General features: G+C 43.0%; 1 protein-coding gene across 1 annotated transcript in view; it reads left to right on the plus strand.

Moving 5' to 3' along the window:
- Positions 1-19580, plus strand: part of LOC137358706 (transmembrane protein 198-like) — an 87450-nt gene that overhangs the window by 32406 nt on the left and 35464 nt on the right. Inside the window, exon 2 of the mRNA XM_068024938.1 lies at positions 16766-16994. Coding sequence (XP_067881039.1) covers positions 16841-16994 — 154 coding nt within the window. The 5' untranslated portion in view covers positions 16766-16840. The remainder of the gene's footprint in view (positions 1-16765; positions 16995-19580) is intronic.

Below are 19580 nucleotides of genomic sequence, written 5' to 3' on the forward strand. Positions count from 1 at the left end.
GGCTGGAATGTATTTTTGAGGTGAATGTGCATTGTACTGCTGGCTCAAATTTAATGTCGACAGACTTGTGAAATGTGGACTTTATTCTTCTTCAGTTTTGCTGGTCAGTATCTCATCTTTATCGACTATGCTGATGCTTGTAAAGTCAATCCATTACACTTTTGTTCTCCTAGGTATCTAATCTTTGGTTTCGATTACTTCTGCTGAGCAAAAAACTTGATATTTTGTACCTGAGCTAATTTACTATGAAGACTGAAGTTAGAGGTATAAGAGTTCCAATGCAAGTGTAACTTCACATGTATTTCATGTTCACTGACATTGATGCTATCAGTGTTTGCAGAAGATCATCCCCTGTTCCTCCTCAGTCAGTGATAACAGTTTCCCTCTGCTCTAGCCCTACACCTCTAACCTTTCTGAAACCGTTTTCACAGGATTCCCTACTTAGTACAAGGACTTTCCAGAGGGTTGCAAGCTATGGTTACGGTGCCAAGGAAGTACAGGACAATCTGCTCAATTGTACTAGGAACACAACTCGATGTTTACCCAACTAATCCTGCTGCCGTGGGCAACCAGCTGACAGATGCCAATCAGAAGCTCGATCTCCTGTAACCTTTGGGTGGAACGAACTAGTGCCAGACATTTGGAAGACCAGTTATAGCATGTGTGTCTGCAGTACTGATAAGTTTTGTCTGACACACTTGAAATAGTTGTGCTTTTGGAACTCCTATACCTATATCTAGCTTCAGTGCTCATGAGCTATTTGCTAATGGTTCATTTTTGAACAGCCCTGCCTCTGCTGTGGTGGTATTGAGTTTATTATAGATTGCTGATGTAATATATGGCTCTGCAGCAACCGGCATACTAATTATAGACAGAGCCCAATATATTTTAATCCTTAGCGTTTCATTCCATTCGTCTGGAGTTTGCAACAGAATAGGTCTTAACATTTTGCAGTGCCCATTTTCATGGGGTGGTTCCCAACCGGACAGTCATGGGTTGTTCCCGAAACTGTCTAATATAATGCAAACTAGTAAATTGCCCATGGCCAGTTGATGAATATAAGTTTTTTTTTTCATTTACAAGATAGCAATGGAATTAAGAAAGACTTCAGAAACTTCCTCCACAGAGCCACTTAGAGGCCAGAGCCTGCAACTACATTGTGACGGTTGACATTACAATTTAAATGGTAAATTTTGGCACAAAAGTGTGATCCAAAATCATAACAGGAAGTAAGGCTTATGGAGAGGAAGTATGTGCCCAATGCACAGTTCTATTTATAATATATAGATGTGGATATTGAAAAATTGCTGGTTGAGGAAAACACAGTCAAATCTCCAAATCAGGATGACCTTGAACTCTTGGAATATAGGTAACATTCCACTATTTTGAAGGGAAAATCTATCTCACCACGTGGTTGAGGAGAGATTATGCTATTGGAAAACACCAAGGATTTGGGAGGCTCCAACTCCAGTCAGAGCATTAAGGAATAGAGGCCTCATTTTAAGAGGGGTAGCAGTGGCGAAAAATCTATTTAACATGAATGAATAGCAAACAAGTTTGAATTTATTCATAACCCAATCATAAGGTTTATGATTTAATAAACCCAATGATGCTCTGTCATCTCCTAATAGTCTCGTGTGAAATATGTGGGCATGAATATCTGCCTTGATGGGAATGTCAAGTTTTGTTTCTACGGAAAAGAATCTCATGCTCTACAAGAATTGTAATATTCTTCAATCGTTTCTAATTAATACTGAGCATTGCTTGACACATGAGGAATTCTTGCCGCACTGAAATGGGTAATTCTTGCTGGTCTGCTTGGACAGTGTCTCCTTTTGTGCTGCCTGAATACATCTAGACTAATGTAATGTGCCATGTTAAACTCCCTATTGTTAAGGCAATGATAATAGCACAGACTGTATTGAGCAAATAGACCTGAAGGTAATTAGGAAAATGCATTCTGCTCACTTACTTTCAGAAAATTTTAACAAATGTGCTCTGTTAGAATAAAATAGCTGATGTAAAACTGAAGTAGAAGTGTCCCAAATTCAGAGTAGATTTCAAAAGCCTTTCAAGGATTAAACTGTAGGTCAGGGGATTGGTTCTGTTTGAAGAAAGAAAGTCTTACATTTAAATAATGCTTTTCACGACCACAGGACATCTCAAAGTGTTTTACAGCCAAATGAAGTAATTATGAAGTGTAATGCAGGAAACATGGCAGCCAATTTGCACACAGGAAGCTCCCACAAACAGCAATGTGATAATGACCCAGATTATCTGTTTTACTGATGTTGGTTGAGTGATAAATATTGACCAGGACACTAGGGAGAACTCCCCTGCTCGTCTTCAAAATAGTGCCATGGGATCTTTCACATCCACCTGAGACGGCAGACAGGGCCTTGGTTTAACATCTCATCCAAAAATCAGCAGCTGCAACAGTGCAGCACTCCCTCAGCATAGCATTAGAGTGTCAGTCAGTTCAAGTTCTGGTGCAGGTTGTGAACCCACAACCTTGCTGACTCAGAGACAAGGGTGTGACCAACTAAGACATAGCTGACGAGAGAGAAAAAAACGAGTGCACCCAGGTGCCAGCAATGTCACCCTCCCAAATCGGCAGTCGTTAAATATTAAAAAAATGTTCAGGGGTCGTGCTGAGAGTGTGTGCAACCCTCATTATATCTCTGGTTTTCATGCACATTAAGGTAAATAGGCCCCACCATGAATTGCTTCTGTTTTCTTGGCTTCTCACTTTTCATCAAATTTTGTTTTATAATGCTCCTATGAATGTCTTTGCATATTTTATTGCATCAAAGGCACGATATAAATGCAAGTTCTTGTTGTATGCTGCTATAAAATGGGCACTTCTCAGCTTCCAAATTATTCACGACTGGGTTTCCACTCTTAAAGCTGGGACTGCATGGGGTTTTTTTTTGCGAGATGGCTTGAACTGGTTTATTCCACATTATATAACTGTTCCCAGCAGTTTGCTGCTGTATTTTTGCCTGTACAGGTCTCTTTGCAAAAATCCCAAGCCCCAGGATTGTTGCTGCTGCCAACTGCTCAGCATGGGCATTCCACAGAGTCTGCTGTTAGTGTCTGTCCTAAATTTGAAGGAGGTTAGGCAAGTACAGGCCAAGGAAAGACAGACAGGTGTGCTCGTATCTTGGGTGCCTGGTGCCGCTCTGAATTGGCCCAGGAATCACCTCAGAATAGCTCCTTGAGCCTACCTGAGCAGACCTGCATTCTGACTTCTCCACTTTGCGAGGGAGGCTGTGACTCCTTCGCCTGAAGCTTGCAGATGAGATCTAGCACAGGGAGAAACATAGAAAATAGGAGCAGGAGTAGGCCATTCGGCCCTTCGAGCCTGCTCCGCCATTCATTATGATCATGGCTGATCATCCAACTCAGTAACCTGGTCCTGCTTTCCCCCCATATCCTTTGATCCCTTTAAACCCAAGAGCTATATCTAACTCCTTCTTGAAAACATACAATGTTTTGGTCTCAACTGCTTTCTGTGGTAGAGAATTCCACAGGCTCACCACTCTCTGGGTGAAGAAATTTCTCCTCATCTCAGTCCTGAAAGGTTGACCCCGTATCCTTAGACTATGACCCCTGGTTCTGGACTCCCCCACCATCGGGAACATCCTGCCTGCATCTACCTTGTCAAGTCCTGTTAGAATTTTATAGGTTTCTATGAGATCCCCCCCTCACTCTTCTGAACTCCAGTGAATATAATCCGAACCAACTCAATCTCTCCTCATACGTCAGTCCCGCCATCCCAGGAATCAGTCTGGTAAACCTTCGCTGCACTCCCTCTATAGCAAGAACATCCTTCCTCAGATAAGGAGACCAAAACTGCACACAATATTCCAGGTGCGGCCTAATCAGGGCCCTGTATAATTGCAGCAAGACATCCCTACTCCTGTACTTGAATCCTCTTGTTATGAAGGCCAACATACCATTTGCCCTTTTTACCGCCTGTTGCACCTGCATGCTTACCTTCAGCGACTGGTGTATGGGAACACCCAGGTCTCGTTGCACATTCCCCTCTCTCAGTTTATAGCCATTCAGATAATAATCTGCCTGCTAGTTTTTGCTACCAAAGTGGATAACCTCACATTTATCCACATTATACTGCATCTGCCATGCATTAGCCCACTCACTCAACTTGTCCAAATCACCCTGAAGCCTCTCTGCATCCTCTTCACAACTCACCCTCCCACCCAGTTTTGTGTCATCTGCAAATTTGGAGATATTACATTTAGTTCCCTCATCTAAATTATTAATGTATATTATGAATAGCTGGGGTCCTAGTACCGATCCCTGCGATACCCCACTAGTCACTGCCTGCTATTCGGAAAAAGACCCATTTATCCCTGCTCTTTGTTTCCTGTCCGCCAACCAATTTTCTATCCATTGTAATACACTACCCCCAATCCCATGCGCTTTAATTTTACACGCTAATCTCTTATGTGGGACTTTGTCGAAAGCCTTCTGAAAGTCCAAATAAACCACAGCCACTGGCTCCCCCTCATCAACTCTACTAGTTACATCCTCAAAGAATTCTAGTAGATTTGTCAAGCATGATTTCTCTTTCATAAATCCATGCTGACTCTGCCCGATTCTACCACTGTTCTCCAAGTGCTCTGCTATAAAATCTTTGATAATGGACTCTAGCGCCCTGCCATTGTGAGGAAAGTCACGGCAGGATTGAACCTTTACACAACCAAAGGCACCAGTGGTAACATTTGCCACAGTACTTAGACTTTGGATCATCAATGCATCAAGGAGGTGGCAGGAACCTTGTTTGCCGGGATGAAGGGAAGCACTTTTGTCCATTTCCCCATGGAAAGGAGGCAACAGAACATGAGGGCAGAACATCAGGTGGGAGGCTTCCTTGAAGTGCAAGGTCTCATTGATGGTACACATGTAGCCATCAAAAGCCCTGGCATCAATATATGACAAGGAAAGTCAATTCCATCAATGTTCAGATGATGTCAGACCATAGGAGAACGCGCGATACCTCAACAGCAGCCACAAAGGGCCCGAAACTCTGCAGACCGCTGTATGGGAGTAGAAAGGCAGCAGGCCAGGACTTTCACCCTTTAATGTTAGCAGACCGTTGACACTGTACCAGATCGCAGAGATGGGGTCATTTACATACTCTGGGTGAATGGCCTGCAGTGTGGAGGTGAGAAGCACCTGCCCTGATGAGGCACACTGTGCTGCTCTTGCTAAGTAACTTGGAGCCCAGGAAGGGCTAGGGGAAAAAAAGGCAGTTGAAATTTTTGAATGCGCCTTGGGGAGCAAAGCAGGAAGCTTTTAAAGGTGTGTCGATCATTGATTGACAGGATTTAGGCTTAAAAGCTCGACTTGTAGCCCTGCATTAATAGCCCTATGATGTTCTCTGAGCTACACCAGCCCCATCAACAACATCCTCTGTCTGTGCCACCATTCCTCCCACCTGCAACATTAATAAGACCCTTCTGACAATAAGTCTACACCATTTATTCCTGTGCCTCTGGTTCAATATTTGGCTGCCTCACATTTGCCCTTAGTGAGAGTGTAGGGGTTTGGGTTGCCTTCTTTTTAGTCTTGGGCTCTTTCAAAGAGTCACCTCAGTCGATGAGGGAAGAAACAAGTGTGTGCCAACTACACATAAGAACATAAGAAACAGGAGCAGGAGTAAGCCATTCAGCCCCTCGAGTCTGCTCCACCATTCAATAAGATCATGGCTGATTTGATTCTGGCCTTAACTCCACTTTCCTGTCTCCCCCCCATAACCCTTTTACTCCCTTGTAGATCAAAAATCTGCCTAACTCAGCCTTGAATATATTCTATGACCCAGCCTCCACTGGGTCTGGGGTAGAGAATTCCAAAGATTAATGACCCTCTGAGAGAAGAAATTCCTCTTCATCTCCATCTTAAATGGGAGGCCCCTTATTCTGAAACTGTGCCCCCTAGTTCTAGATTCCCCCACGAGGGGAAACATCCTCTCAGCATCTATCCTGTCAAGCCCCATCAGAATCTTATATGTTGCAATAAGATCATCTCTCATTCTTCTTAACTGCAATGAGTATAGGCCCAACCTGCTCAACCTTTCCTCATAAGACAACCCCTTCATCCCAGGAATCAGCCTAGTGATCCTTCTCTGAACTGCCTCCAATGCAAGTATATCCCTCCTTAAATAAGGAGACCAAAACTGTATACAGTACTCCAGGTGCAGTCTCACCAACGCCCTGTACAGTTGTAGCAAGACTTTCCTACTTTTATAATCCGCCCCTCTAGCAACGAAGGCCAAGATCCAATTTGCCTTCCTAATTACTTGCTGTACCTGCATGCTAACTTTTTGTGATTCATGTATGAGGACACCCAGATCCCTCTGTACTGCAGCATTCTGCAGTCTCTCTCCATTTAAATAATATTCTCCTTTTCTAACCTGCCCATGCTGGATGTGTCACAGCTTTGTACCAGTCTCCAGTCATATGGAACATGCATTCCTGGTGAGATAGCAATGATGATGAAGCAGATTGGGACCAACAGAATAGACAGTGACTCGCTCTACAGGAGTATAATTGGCCTCCTATGACTGCATGACCTTTTGCTTCACATGGATGTGAATAGACCTCCAGAGACAAAGTGGCAGCATGCTTGCTACTTTTGTTATAGAACACTAATCAACAGATATGATTTGCTGTTAACTGTGGCTCAGTGGGTAAGATGCTGCTTTTTGAGTTACAATATTATGGTTTCGAGTCCCACTCTGAAGACTTGAGCTCTTAATTCTGCAGAAGAAGGTACATTGTTTTGTCATTTAAATATACTGAGGAATTTGTGCAAATTCACAGTCTTCTGTGTTCATTTAGCCTGGGAAAATTTGGTTTCAAAAAGCACTTTTTGGTGGACAAGGCATGATTGGGTTAAACCACAAAGTATAGAGAATGTGACTAGATGAGCATCTTTGAGTGCTAGCTCATGAATAGTACCAAATGGAAATACAATTGAGACTTGACTCAGTTGAGACTGTCGTTCCCTGTGTTTCACCGAGTAGAATTGGCATTGGCCCTAGCTGTGTGTTGTGGTCAATTCGTAAGCCAGCAAGTTCTTTAGAAAAAACATTGAAAGGGCTACAAGTATCTTGCTTTGTTAAACTGTGGTTAGATTACGGTATATTGGCTGAAGTGTTAGGAAAAAGACTGTCAGAAATAATACTCCACATGATGATGCTATTGTGCTGATGCAGAGGCTCTATTATATTGGGTAAGAGTTCAGTCTGTTACAGCAATTCGGTTGGTTTCCTCTTGCCTGTTCTCTTCATAACATGACAGACCCTTAAATGGGAAATGGAAAACAGACTTTGTTTGTGGTGAGATCTGCAATGAAAGTAGTTGTGGAAACTCCTCGTCTCTCACATGATGCATGGGCTTCTGCCAGACCTTCCAGCCTCATCCCCAGTCTGTTGCAGCCACAATTTGAAAACTATTAACCAGATGTGAAGGGGAGAATGTTTCTGCAATGACTCACTCGGCCGGCTGTGTGGATTTCGCAGGTCATGTGAAATGTCACACGCTGACTCTCCAAGATGGGGCAGTCCAGTCACTGAAGGAATCCTCCTTTATTTTTGGCAGAAAGAGATGGATTTGTTTGTCTTGATGGAGAATGTGCTGTGAACTTTGAGGGGTTCCAGACTTATCAGAGAGGCAGGAAAGCCCTTATTAACCCTTGCAGGACTATGGCAGAATAGACCACCATTGTTTCTGAATTGAGAAATGTTCATTGGCATCATCTTTTATAGATACTCAATTCTTGCAGGCTTCATTTCATTGAAGCCAGTCTATTAATAGGAGCACAGGCCATGTAGTTGGGAAAGTTTTATTATTGTTGAATACATGACACAGTGCTGGATGTTGTGTCAGATCGTACCTTTGCATCACTTGTACCTTAGATCATTATGATGCCTCTGGATCCTCCATCTCAAACAACAATTAAAAAAAATTACCTGACAATTTAATGGGGCAACATCTTCATGACAAACTCTAAAGGAGAGTTCCTCTTTGCAGTCTTAATGCTGAGTGTTGCTTTCAAATTGACTGATGCGTCTCTTTTATAAAGTCGAACTCCACTAAGTGCTCTCTGAAGCTTTTAATTTCTAGCAACCTTGCCCTTTTTAAAATTGTTTGATGATTGACTTTAAATCTTGTACCCTGAAGGCGTTGTCTGGGATTGGGTCCTATTGAATGGGTTCCAGATGTCTTTTGTAGCACTCTTCATTTAAGCCCAGAAAGTCTGTCAATGGGCTTGATAGCAGTGGAGTCTGATCTTGTTGTCATCCAGCATCCACGTGGACATGGACATACTTTCCAGCAGGAGGCACTGGATAGAAATCAGAACCTGGAAAATATTGTTGCACAATGACCCAAAGAAAAAAAAAAGCAGTTCTACTTTGAAGCCCTTTGCCCAGATATATTAGGAGATTGTGTAACACCCACCTCTGAGTTTGCATCCATAAAAATTTATGAAATAAAAAATCATGGACTGGAAGTTTCACGTTACTCTCCTCCAGTGTGCTCCAGGAATGGGGGCACTGAAGGTTTTACTCCATAGTGCTTTAAAATCAAAAGAAACTATGTGTGTGTGTGTGTGTGTGGGTGGGTGGGTGGGTGGGTGAAGGGGCAGGATAGACAGGTAGTGGAAGAGAACTGAGATCAGCTTGCTGTTGTCGTGGTCACCATGGTACCAGCAACATGTTAAAATAGTCAAAGTCCTTAAAACTATCAATCTGGTAAAATGGGACCCCACTAAAATACGCATGTGGCCTTGGTTAACGAAAGACTGGCCCCCTGATGCTCTTACCAACCAACCTGTACACTAATAATGAGCTCACCTAAAATGCACATTTCATTGCAGATCGAGGCAAACCAAATATGTAACTATACATCAAGTAATTGGAGGGAGCACTTGAATTTTGGATGTAAATTTGTCCACACACCATTTCACAGTCACCATTTACTGAGCATTTTTAAACTTTACATTAAAAAGAATCCATTCAAAAGGTTTATTGTTTAAGCCTGCTGTGAACTGACCAACATGTGGTATGTGATCTTAAAAGAAAAGGCTTGTAACAGCACTTGTCACGAATAGAGATACAAACTAACCCCAACATATGTCAAAGTAATAAAGGTCAGAGAGGGGTTAAATGGACTGGATGCACTAAATCCATTATCCACTTAACACAGGGAGCACCCTCCTGACAAATGGGGCCCTTCCTTAGTATATTTCCGGGGACTTCTCACAGATGTGTGTTTAACAGCTTTGCTCCCCTCAAAGTGAGGGAGGAATTGTACGACATGTGTATTTTTTCATCTACACTTGTTATTTGCTGAGAGGTTTGGCACAGAGAGCTTCTCCTAGCATTGTGTTTAGATCATTTTAATTTGTTTTTTCCTTAAGCCCTGAGTTTGAAGGACTCTCCACTGTGATAATCATCTGTAGCAGATTGATTTAAAAATTCTCATCCTTATTTTCAAATTCCCCCCGAAGGCCTTGTCCCTCCCTATCTCTGTAACCTCCTCCAGCCTTACAACCCTCTGGGATATCTGCACTCCTCCAACTCTGGCCTCTTGCACATCCCCATTTCCTTTGTTCCACCATTGGTGGCCGTGCCTTCAGCTGCTGAGGCCCCAAGCTCTGGAATTCCCTCCTAAATCTCTTCACCTCTCTTTCCTCCTTTAAGAGTCTACTTAAATCCTATCATTTTGTCCAAGCTTTTGGTCATCTGTCCCAATATCGCTTTATGCGGCTCAGTGTCGCATTTTGTTTTGTTTGATAATGCTCCTGTGAACCACCTTGTGATGTTTTACTACCTTAAAGGTGCTATATAAATGCAAGTTGTTGTTGATAGTCGCAAAACCAATCTGATCTGTTTCAATTAACTTGGGCAAGATGCCGGAATATATTGGGTGCTTTTACAACTGTTCCTCAGCAATAGTCAGCACCCTTGGGGGTAGAGGGAAAGAGATCTGGGAAACATTTGGAACAGTTGACTGTGAGTTTCATTCATTTTAAACATACCCATTTTCTTAAATATACACCAAAGTACTTTTCCCAATATTAATGTATTTCACAATATGTGTCATCACTTTAAGATGAATGTTTTTGTGCAGTATTCAGTCTTCACAAGCCCAGTATTATTCGAGCAACCTGACTAAAGGTGGCCTCTGAAATGCTTAAGCCCAATCTTTGGAACTCTCTACCCCAGAGAGCTGTGCATGTTTAGTTGTTAAGTATATTCAAGACTGGGATCAATAGATTTTTGGACGCTAAGTGAATTAAGGGATATGGGGATAGGGTGGGAAAGTGGAGTTAAGGTAGATGATCAGTCATAGTCATTTACGGCACAGAAGGAGGCCATTCAGCTCATCGAGTTCATGCTGGCTCTCCACGGAGCTATGCAGTCAGTCCCACTCCCCGGCTTGATCCCTGTAGTCCTGCTATTCTATTTCTCTCAGGTGGCCATCCAACTTCCTCTTGAAGTCATTGATCGTCTCCGCTTCCACCACCCTTGTGGGCAGTGAGTTCCAGGTCATTACCACCCGCTGTGTAATAAAGTGCTTCCTCATATTTCCCCTGCATCTTTTGCCCAAAACATTCAATCTATGTCCCCTAGTCCTTGTGCCATTTGTTAATGGGAACAGCTTTTCCTTGTCTAACTTATCTAAGCCTGTCATAATCTTGTACACTTTTATTAAATCTCCCCTCAATCTCCCTTGTTCCAGGGAGAACAAACCCAGCTTTTCCAACCTAACCTTGTAACTAAAATTCCCCCATCCCTGGAACCGTTCTGGTAAATCTCCTCCGCACCCTCTCAAGGACCCTCACATCCTTCCTAAAGTGTGGTGACCAGAACTGGATGCAATATTCCATTTGGGGCCTAACAGCTTTATAAAGGTTCAGCATAACTTCCCTGCTTTTGTACTCAATGCTTCTATTTGTGAATCCCAAGATCCCATGTGCTTTACTAACCACTCTCTCAATATGTCCTGCCACCTTCAAAGATCAATGCACATGCACCCCCAGGTCCCTCTGTTCCTGCACACGCTTTAGAACTGGGCAATTAAATATATATTGTCTCTTCCTATTCCTTGTGCCAAAATTCACCACATCACATTTGTCAGTATTAAATTCCATCTGACACCTCTCTGCCCATTCTGCTAGCCTATCCATGTCCTGTTGCAGGTGGTTCATATCATCTTCACTGTTTGCTGCACCTCCAGGTTTGGTGTCATCAGCAAATTTTGAGATTCTACTCTGTATTCCAAGATCCAAGTCATTTTTACATATCAAAAAACAGCAGTGGTCCTAGCACTGACCCTTGGGGAACACCACTGTTTACCATCCTCCAGTCTGAAAAAAAAACATTTACTAAAACTCACTGTTTTCTGTCCATAAACCAAATTTTTATCCAATTGGACACTGACCCTCCTATTCCACGAGCTTCAATTTTCTAACCATCCTTTTGTGTGGTAACTTATCAAATGCTTTCTTAAAAACCACATAAATGACATCCACCGCATTCCCTTCATCAACCTTCTCTGTTACTTCATCAAAAAATTCAATTAGATTTGTCAAGCATGATCTGCCTTTTACAAATCCATGCTGGCTATCCTTAATTAACTCGAACTCTATAAGTGTCTGTTGATATTTTCCCCGATTATATTTTCTAAAACGTTACCCACCACTGATGTTAAATTAACTGGCCTGTAGTTGCTCGGACTGTCCTTACACCCTTCCTTGAATAGAGTGTCACATTTGCCACTCTCCAATCCACTGGCACCTCCCCCATATCCAGGGAAGACTGGACGATTATGGCAAGCCCTTCCACTATCTCCATTTCAACTTCCTTTAGCAACCTGGGATGCAAGCCATCCAGACAAAGTGACTTATCTACCCTAAGCATATCCAGCCTTTTTAGTACCTCCCCACCTCTCAATTGTTATCCTATCCATTGCCTCTACTCTCTTCTTCCACTGATATTTTGTCAGCCTCCATTTCTGAACACTGATACAAAGTACTCATTAAGTATATTAGCCTTGCCCTGCGCCTCAAAGCATGTATTACCCTCTCTGTCCCTAATAGGCCCCACTTCATCTCTTACTACTCACTTACTATTTACATTCCAGTAGAAGATCTTTGAGCTCCCTTTTACATTGACTGCCATTCTATTTTCAAATTCTCTCTTTGCCAGTCTCATTTTCCTCGTCCTCACCCCTTTCAACTTATTGTATATGGCCTGGTTCTCACCTGATGAATTCATCATCGCTGTGATCTTATTGAATGGCGGAGCAGGCTCTAGGGGCTGAATGGCCGACTCCTGCTCCTATTTCTTATGTTCTTATGTAATGTTTGCCCACACCTAAATATAGATCCAACATCACCAATGTGTCTAACCACATTCAATAGTCTTAAGTCATCCAACTCAACCCCATTTGGATTCATTTCAAATTAGCCTGTAACCTTTCAAGTTGGATAATTTAGATAGTAGCTTGATGGCAGTAAAATCAAGCTTGCACATCTGTGGAAGTGCATGTCTGGACATCAGTTTGTCTCTGTTGCCACCCAGTGGCCAAACACAGAATGAGGATAGTGTGTGATGCCTCACACCAGGGATAGTTGCGGGGGTGGGGCGGTGTGGGTGCAGTCAAACAGCCCAGGTGCAGGCCGGTTGTAGCACCCCAACTACCACCTTAGCTGAGGGCAACAGAGCATGGACTGAGGATCAGAAATGGACTATAGGCTTCAGGTACTTATTGGATATACTCACTGAGCTGAAGGGGAAACCTGGTGCAGTAATTTTATCTTTTGATTCCATTGATCATTCAATAATGATTTCATTGGAGGTCAAGTTAATAGTTACGAGAGCCTGAAGGATTCATTGAGCAAGAGCTACCATGTGTATTTTTACCTAATCTTTGGGTCATCTTTGGTTCAGGTCCAAACATTCCATGTATATGTTGGTTTAATTGAGGAGTCCATGTTGTCAAACCGCTTGTTTAGCAGATATGCGCTTATAGTCGCTCATGCCTATTATTAATGGTTTGGGGCATTTGTCAGCATTCTGAATGAAAATGCAAAGTACCTTGGCGTTATAATCATCTATTCAATTTTATGTCAAACTGTGTTCCAACTGCCATCCCTGTCGAACACAAATCTCCCAGCAGAACAAAAGCCAATATCACTGTGTACTACATGAGACAAAACCAACACTTAGTTGACTGGTATGCACTTGCATCATTTTCTGCAGGTATTACCAGCTGCAAAGTTTAAAAAATTAGAGGGCAGAAGGCAATTCCAGTCAGGAGGGACCATTCTTGTCCTGAATGAATCACATCTCTCAACATCTTTCACATATAGTGAATCACTTTGAAGTGCAGTGACTATTATTGCATAGGTAAATGCAGCAACTATTTTGCACACAGCAAGATCCCACAAGCAGCAATGAGCTGAATGACTAGTTAAGTTGAGGAGGGCATGTTGGCTAGAACTCTTTTGCTCTTCCTCAAATAGTGCTACAGGATCTTCACTCCCATTTGAGAAGGGAGACGTGGCCATATTTTGAACACCTCACCCGAAAGACAGCACATCGCTTCCCTCAGCACTGCACTGGGGTGTCAGGTCTAGATTATGGGCTCAAGTCATTGGAGTGGGATTTGAGCCCATAAACTGCTATTGACTGAACCAAGCTGACATTTCAGAATTGGCAGCAGTCTGGGGTAGGAGAACACGAAGCATCAATTGGGACCATTGAGGAACAAGCTTGTTGACTTGGTCATGAGCAATAAGGTTTAATGTAACAGCTCTAGTGATAATAAGATGGCTCACAGTGGGCTAAGCAGATCAGTCAGATGAATGAAATGACTGTTTAGCAGCAGAGCAGGAAAAGCTGCTAATTGCGTCAATGTATCTAGGATTAAGATTCATTTATACAGCATGAATATTAGTTGCTTACTCCCTGGCCAGTTTCTGAGATTCGGAGCTGGCCATTCTGACCCTCTAACAATATTTGTGTTGTTCAACAAGCTAACAAAGCTCCTAATCCCATCTACAGTATCACGAATTAAGGCTTTGAACATGGGGGGTTAGTCATAGAATTAGTTAGATTTATTTATTATACCATGATCCATTCTTCACCTCCAATGCTTACATTTTCCAAAGTAATAGGAATAAAATTAGGATTTTGTCTTCTGTTACATCAGTCCCTCACTGAAACCAGCTACTAAGAGGTGCGGACGAGTGGTTCAGTCTGGTCTCCCTCAGATATGTGTGCAGTACTTGTAAACATATATTGTCGCTGTCTGTTGCCTGTTTCTTCCCTCTTGTTCTGCAGCCTTTCACTCTTTCTGAGATTTGGTTTTAAGAGCCTCTGGTAGCTTACCCAAGTGACAATTTTTATGAGTGAGCCCAGGCAGTAAGTGTTGGCAGGTTAATCAACTGTGGGGGAAGCCCAATTCTGTTCTTGCTGTGCATCTACCCACATGCATTTCCTAGCCAGGGTCACTGGATAATGACCAGGAATAGGAACTCTGATTGATCTTCCCCACATCAGCTAATTCAGCACAGATTGGAGCCTGAATCTGTTTAATGTTTCAGAACTGGAAGGAAGGAACATACATATTCATAACCTAGTACGTAGTATTTACAGCACAGAAACAGGCCATTCGGTTCAACGGGTCCATGCTAGTTTTTCTGCTCCACACAAGCCTCCTCCCACCTATCAGCATATTCTTCTATTCCTTTCTCCCTCATGGTGATTATCCGGCTTCCTCTTAAATGAATCGATACTATTCATCTCAACCACTCCCTGTGGTGGTGAGTTCCACATTCTCACCATTCTCTGGGGAAAGAGGTTTCTCCTGAATTCCCTAATGGATTTATTAGTGACCATCTTATATTTATGACCCCTATTCTGGTCTCCCCCACAATTGGAAACATCTTCTGTAAGTCTACTCTATCAAACCTTCATAATCCTAAAGACCGAAGAGGTAGATGATGTAAATCTCATGTTGTTCAGCTAACTTGATATTGTATGAAGACTTACAGGGTTTTTCTCAACCTCAGGACATTCCAAAGCATTTTACATCCACTGAGGTACTTTTTGAAGTGCAGTCACTGTTGTAATGTAGGAAACACATCAGCCAATTTGCACACAGCAAGTTCCCACAAACAGCAATGAGATGATAACCAGATAATGTTTTAGTGATGTTGGTTGAGGGATAAATATTGGCCAGGAGAATGCCCCTTCTTTCAAAAGTGTCACAGGATCTATCAGGCGCACTTTGGTTTAACATCTCATCAGAAAGATGGCACCTCTGACAATGCAGTGCTCCCTCAATGCTGAACTGAAGTGTCAGCCTGGATTCTCTGCTCAAGTCTCTAGAGTAGGGTTTGACCCCACATACCTCTGACACAGGGGTGAGAGTGCTATGCACTGAGCCAAAGCTGACTGCTGGTTAAAGGGAACCTGGGAGCAGATATTTTGCGCAGAGTCTCTGCCGTGTCATTATGAAGTTTCGCCCCTGTGAAGTTGTGAATGAGCAGATTATGGGTAGACTTCATCTATGGCACAGGGGCAGTTCCCTGACTGTCTCTAACCAGCAGTTCCCAAATATCAAACACTACAACATGAGTTGCCCGAGAGACAGCACTACCTACATGTACAACATTTCGGAGAGTAGAATATATTTTCCCGATCGGCAACTATTTTCAAAATAACCTTTGCTTCTGATAGTTCTGATTTTGAGCACAGAGTATTTGAACAGGACCCAGACTAAAATTTAGTTCTGCAGCTATAAACAAGAATATGAAACTGTTAAATACAGTAAATTGTGTCAACATGTGAGTTCCAGCAGCAGCAATATCCTTTTGGGTGCAGCCACTGTCCCAAAAATATGCCAATGCAAATTAATTTCTATTCTGTGCATAAACTTGTGCCCTTGTGCTTTGTATGACTTGGTTGATATTCATGTTTGATTAATATATTCAAATTACCTATGTTATGAGTTAAAGTGTTCATATTAGAATGATAGAATAAACTTGCATTTATATAGCACTTTAATATGCCCAGGCTGTCCCAAATCTCTTTACAACCATTGGATTACTTTTAAAATGCAGTCATTGTTGTTTAGTTATGTATTAATTATAAAAAGCCATATTTCTTTCCCTGTCTCTTCTGTTATGCAGGTGCTAAGTATGTGAGATTTTAGGCAACAGGTGATTTTTGTTTGCATTGTGTTGAATGCCCTAAAATTTGGACATATGCTGCCAGGGAGGATTTATTTTTACATTATTGCAAGTGTGGCTTTAGGCACCATGAAGGAAACACTTTTGCCACAGGCCATCCATTTGCAAACGGACATTTTGGCACCATAGTGGTGCATTTATAAAGAGCCAATGCATTCAAGCCCAAATTGGGCCAAATTTGACTAATCTGTTAATCAGCATGAAATAATTCAATTGGGATCTCCTTGGATTTGCCCTGCAGTTAGACACATGTCATAAGTTCCATAAGCTGCTGAGCTCCATACCGATACCTACAACATCACAAATGCACTGAGGGAAATTTACTTGGTCCCATCCTGATTTTCCATGGGCAAAATGGAATGGTTCACTGGTTTAATGAAAATTTAATGCTCTTTTATTTCAGATTTCCAGCATCCACATTATTTTGCTCTTGATCTAATTCTATTTGTTTTGTGTCTTTTTCTTGCAGGACTTGCAGTGCTCTGATTGGATGGACAGACCCACCTAACGTTCTTGCTCCTTCCCCTGTTGTCGTTGAATAGCTATGACCTCTCCACTGGACTTTAACCTCATGGACACAGGCCATGAGGACAAAGATGTGAACCACTGTGACCTGGAGGTGGAAAGGAACTATCAACTCGTTCCATCTATTATTTGTGCCATGTGTTGCCTTTTTGGGGTCATCTACTGCTTCTTTGGTGAGTGAGTATTGGCAAATGTGTGTGAGATATCTGTGGGGGATGCTGCACTGAGTTGTAGCACATTTTAAAGTGAATTTGTCTAAGCAGAGCACAGTTCTATTGTTGCTATTGCTCAATTGCTGTCCCAAGTCTATTGTTGGGATCGCTCAATTCCCCTCAGCCTGGTTGTGTTATAGTTCATCAGGCTGAAGAAAACGTTTCTTAATCTTGGGATCAATTTTCTTTTAGAATTAAAAATCTTTGTAGGCTGAAGCAGTCCCTCCTCCTGGGAGAACAGAGGAAGAGGTTGGAAGTATTGTTTGAACAGATGTGTGTTTGGCCTGGAGGATGGGAAAGGAAAGCATAGAAATGGCAGTCTTGTGGGTAAATGTAGAGTGGCCTGGTGATTGAAGTGAATACTTGGAGGCTGTGGTTTGATAGACAATGATTGAGGCAGTGCTTATGAAGAAAGCCCAGTTTTACAGTAAATGGATAAACAGTGAGATGTAGCACCATGTTTTTGCAGAAGAGAATTTTTTTTTGTGTTGGATAAACCACACATAATGTAATTCAAAAGGTAGTCCCATCAGCCAGGAGTGAAAGGAAAGCTGGTGCTGGCGCTACAGAAGCCACGAATTGAAAAAAAGCTGGCCTGAACTCTTCTGGCCACTTCCAGTGTGGCCCGTGTGACATCCCCTTACTGACAGGGCACTAGTGTGTATGCTTGAGTGGGCAGGCTGTAACAAACAGCCTCTAACATTGATTTGACATCTGATCTACCATTTTGGACCACAAAGGGCCAGTTAACGTCCTCTCTTAAGCACTCCCAGCCGAACATGTGTTCAACTGCATGAGAGACCCCCTGCACCAGTGTTATTTAAAGGGCCAAACATCCAACTTACAGGTGAGGTGCTTTCGACCTACTTTTGCTGATGCAGAGATAGAGGAAAGTACAGCGTTGATTGTTATTGGAAGGGTTTTGCAAACCTTTTGGATTTTCAAGGGAGTGGTGCTGGATCTTGACAAGGAAGTCATAGGGATTGGAAGGCCTGTCAGGAGAAAGTCTGCTTAAGTAATGGGAACTATAGTTACAGTCCTTCATGGCCTGCAGCATAATTTGGAAATGCAGTGTAGGTAGCAGAGAGAGGTGTGCAGAGGGAGGAGGAAGAATAGGAAGAAGGGAGGAGGCATCCTGGGGAACTCTTCGCTCTGGATGAGCTGTCGTGAGCAGATACTCATTTGCCAGATTTTTGAGATCTCATCCTCACATCACAGTTGCTCCATAATTCTGCACCTTTCAGTTCATCCACTAAGTACCATTACAGCGTCCTCTTGGCCCAAATCCTGAAATACAAGCCACCACTAAAAAAAAATTCCTAAACAACTTTATCCAACAACACTTCCAATAATACATGCACAATTAAACTATTCACCCTTGTGCATTCCCTTAGTGCCTGTCTTGTGGGTGCCTTTGCCTGTCCTAGTGTTCCTACACAGTGCTACCCGAGTGGCTGGTGGAAGGCTGCTGACTTTCACTGGGGGAGACTGCAGATGGCCTTGCAGAACGACCTCGAGCAGCTCGGGCCCTAGAAGGCCCAGCTTCAGAGTGCACCATCTGGGCATGGGCAGTAGCGTCTGGGATGGCTGGCTGAGAGGCAACAGCAGGGGCACTGGCAGAGTGACAGCAGTGGGTGCATGAATGCTGTCATCCTGAGACAGGACAGCAGGTTTGTGTTCCATGGTGCCACTACCACTCCACCGGGGCAGCGCCTCAGCATAGCTTGCTGGACTGCTATAAGAGCCTCTACAAGCTCCTTTGAGCAGTGGTAGCCACAGCCATGATGGCAGCTTCATGATGGACTCTAAAAGTAGGGAAATTTTGCTGCAACTGTACAGGGCATTGGTGAGACCGCACCAAGAGTACTGCGTACAGTTTTGGTCTCCTTACTTAAGGAGGGATATACTTGCATTGGAGGCAGTTCAGAGAAGGTTCACTAGGTTCCTGGGATGATGGAGTTGCCTTATGAGGAAAAGTTGAGCAGGGTGGGCCTAGACTCATTGGAGTTTAGAAGAATGAGAGATGATATTGAAACATGTAAGATTCAGAGGGAACTTGACAGGGTAGATGCTGAGAGGATGTTTCCCCTCGTGGGGGAATCTAGAACTGGGGGCACAGTTTCAGAATAAGGGGCCTCATATTTAAGATGGAGATGAGGAGGAATTTCTTCTCTCAGAGGGTCGCCAATCTTTGGAATTCTCTTCCCCAGAGAGCAGTGGAGGCTGGGTCATTGAATATATTCAAGGTTGAGTTAGCCAGATTTTTGATCTACAAGGGAGTAAAGGGTTATGGGGGACTGGCAGGAAAGTGGAGAAAGCTATCTTATTGAATGGCGGAGCAGACTCGAGGGGCCAAATGGCCTACTCCTATTTCTTATGAGCAGTCTGAGCCTTTATGGCAGCAGTCTGCACTTCCACTGCAGCACTGTGATGTTGGGTGGCTTCCACCTGTGCTGCAGTGCAAGTTAAGACAGCAGCTACTAGATGCTGCATCATGGCTGGGTTCATTGGTGCTGTCATGGAGTGAGTCACCACATCCACAGTGGA

This window comes from Heterodontus francisci, chromosome X, assembly GCF_036365525.1.
Source record: "Heterodontus francisci isolate sHetFra1 chromosome X, sHetFra1.hap1, whole genome shotgun sequence".
Lineage (NCBI taxonomy): Eukaryota > Metazoa > Chordata > Chondrichthyes > Heterodontiformes > Heterodontidae > Heterodontus > Heterodontus francisci.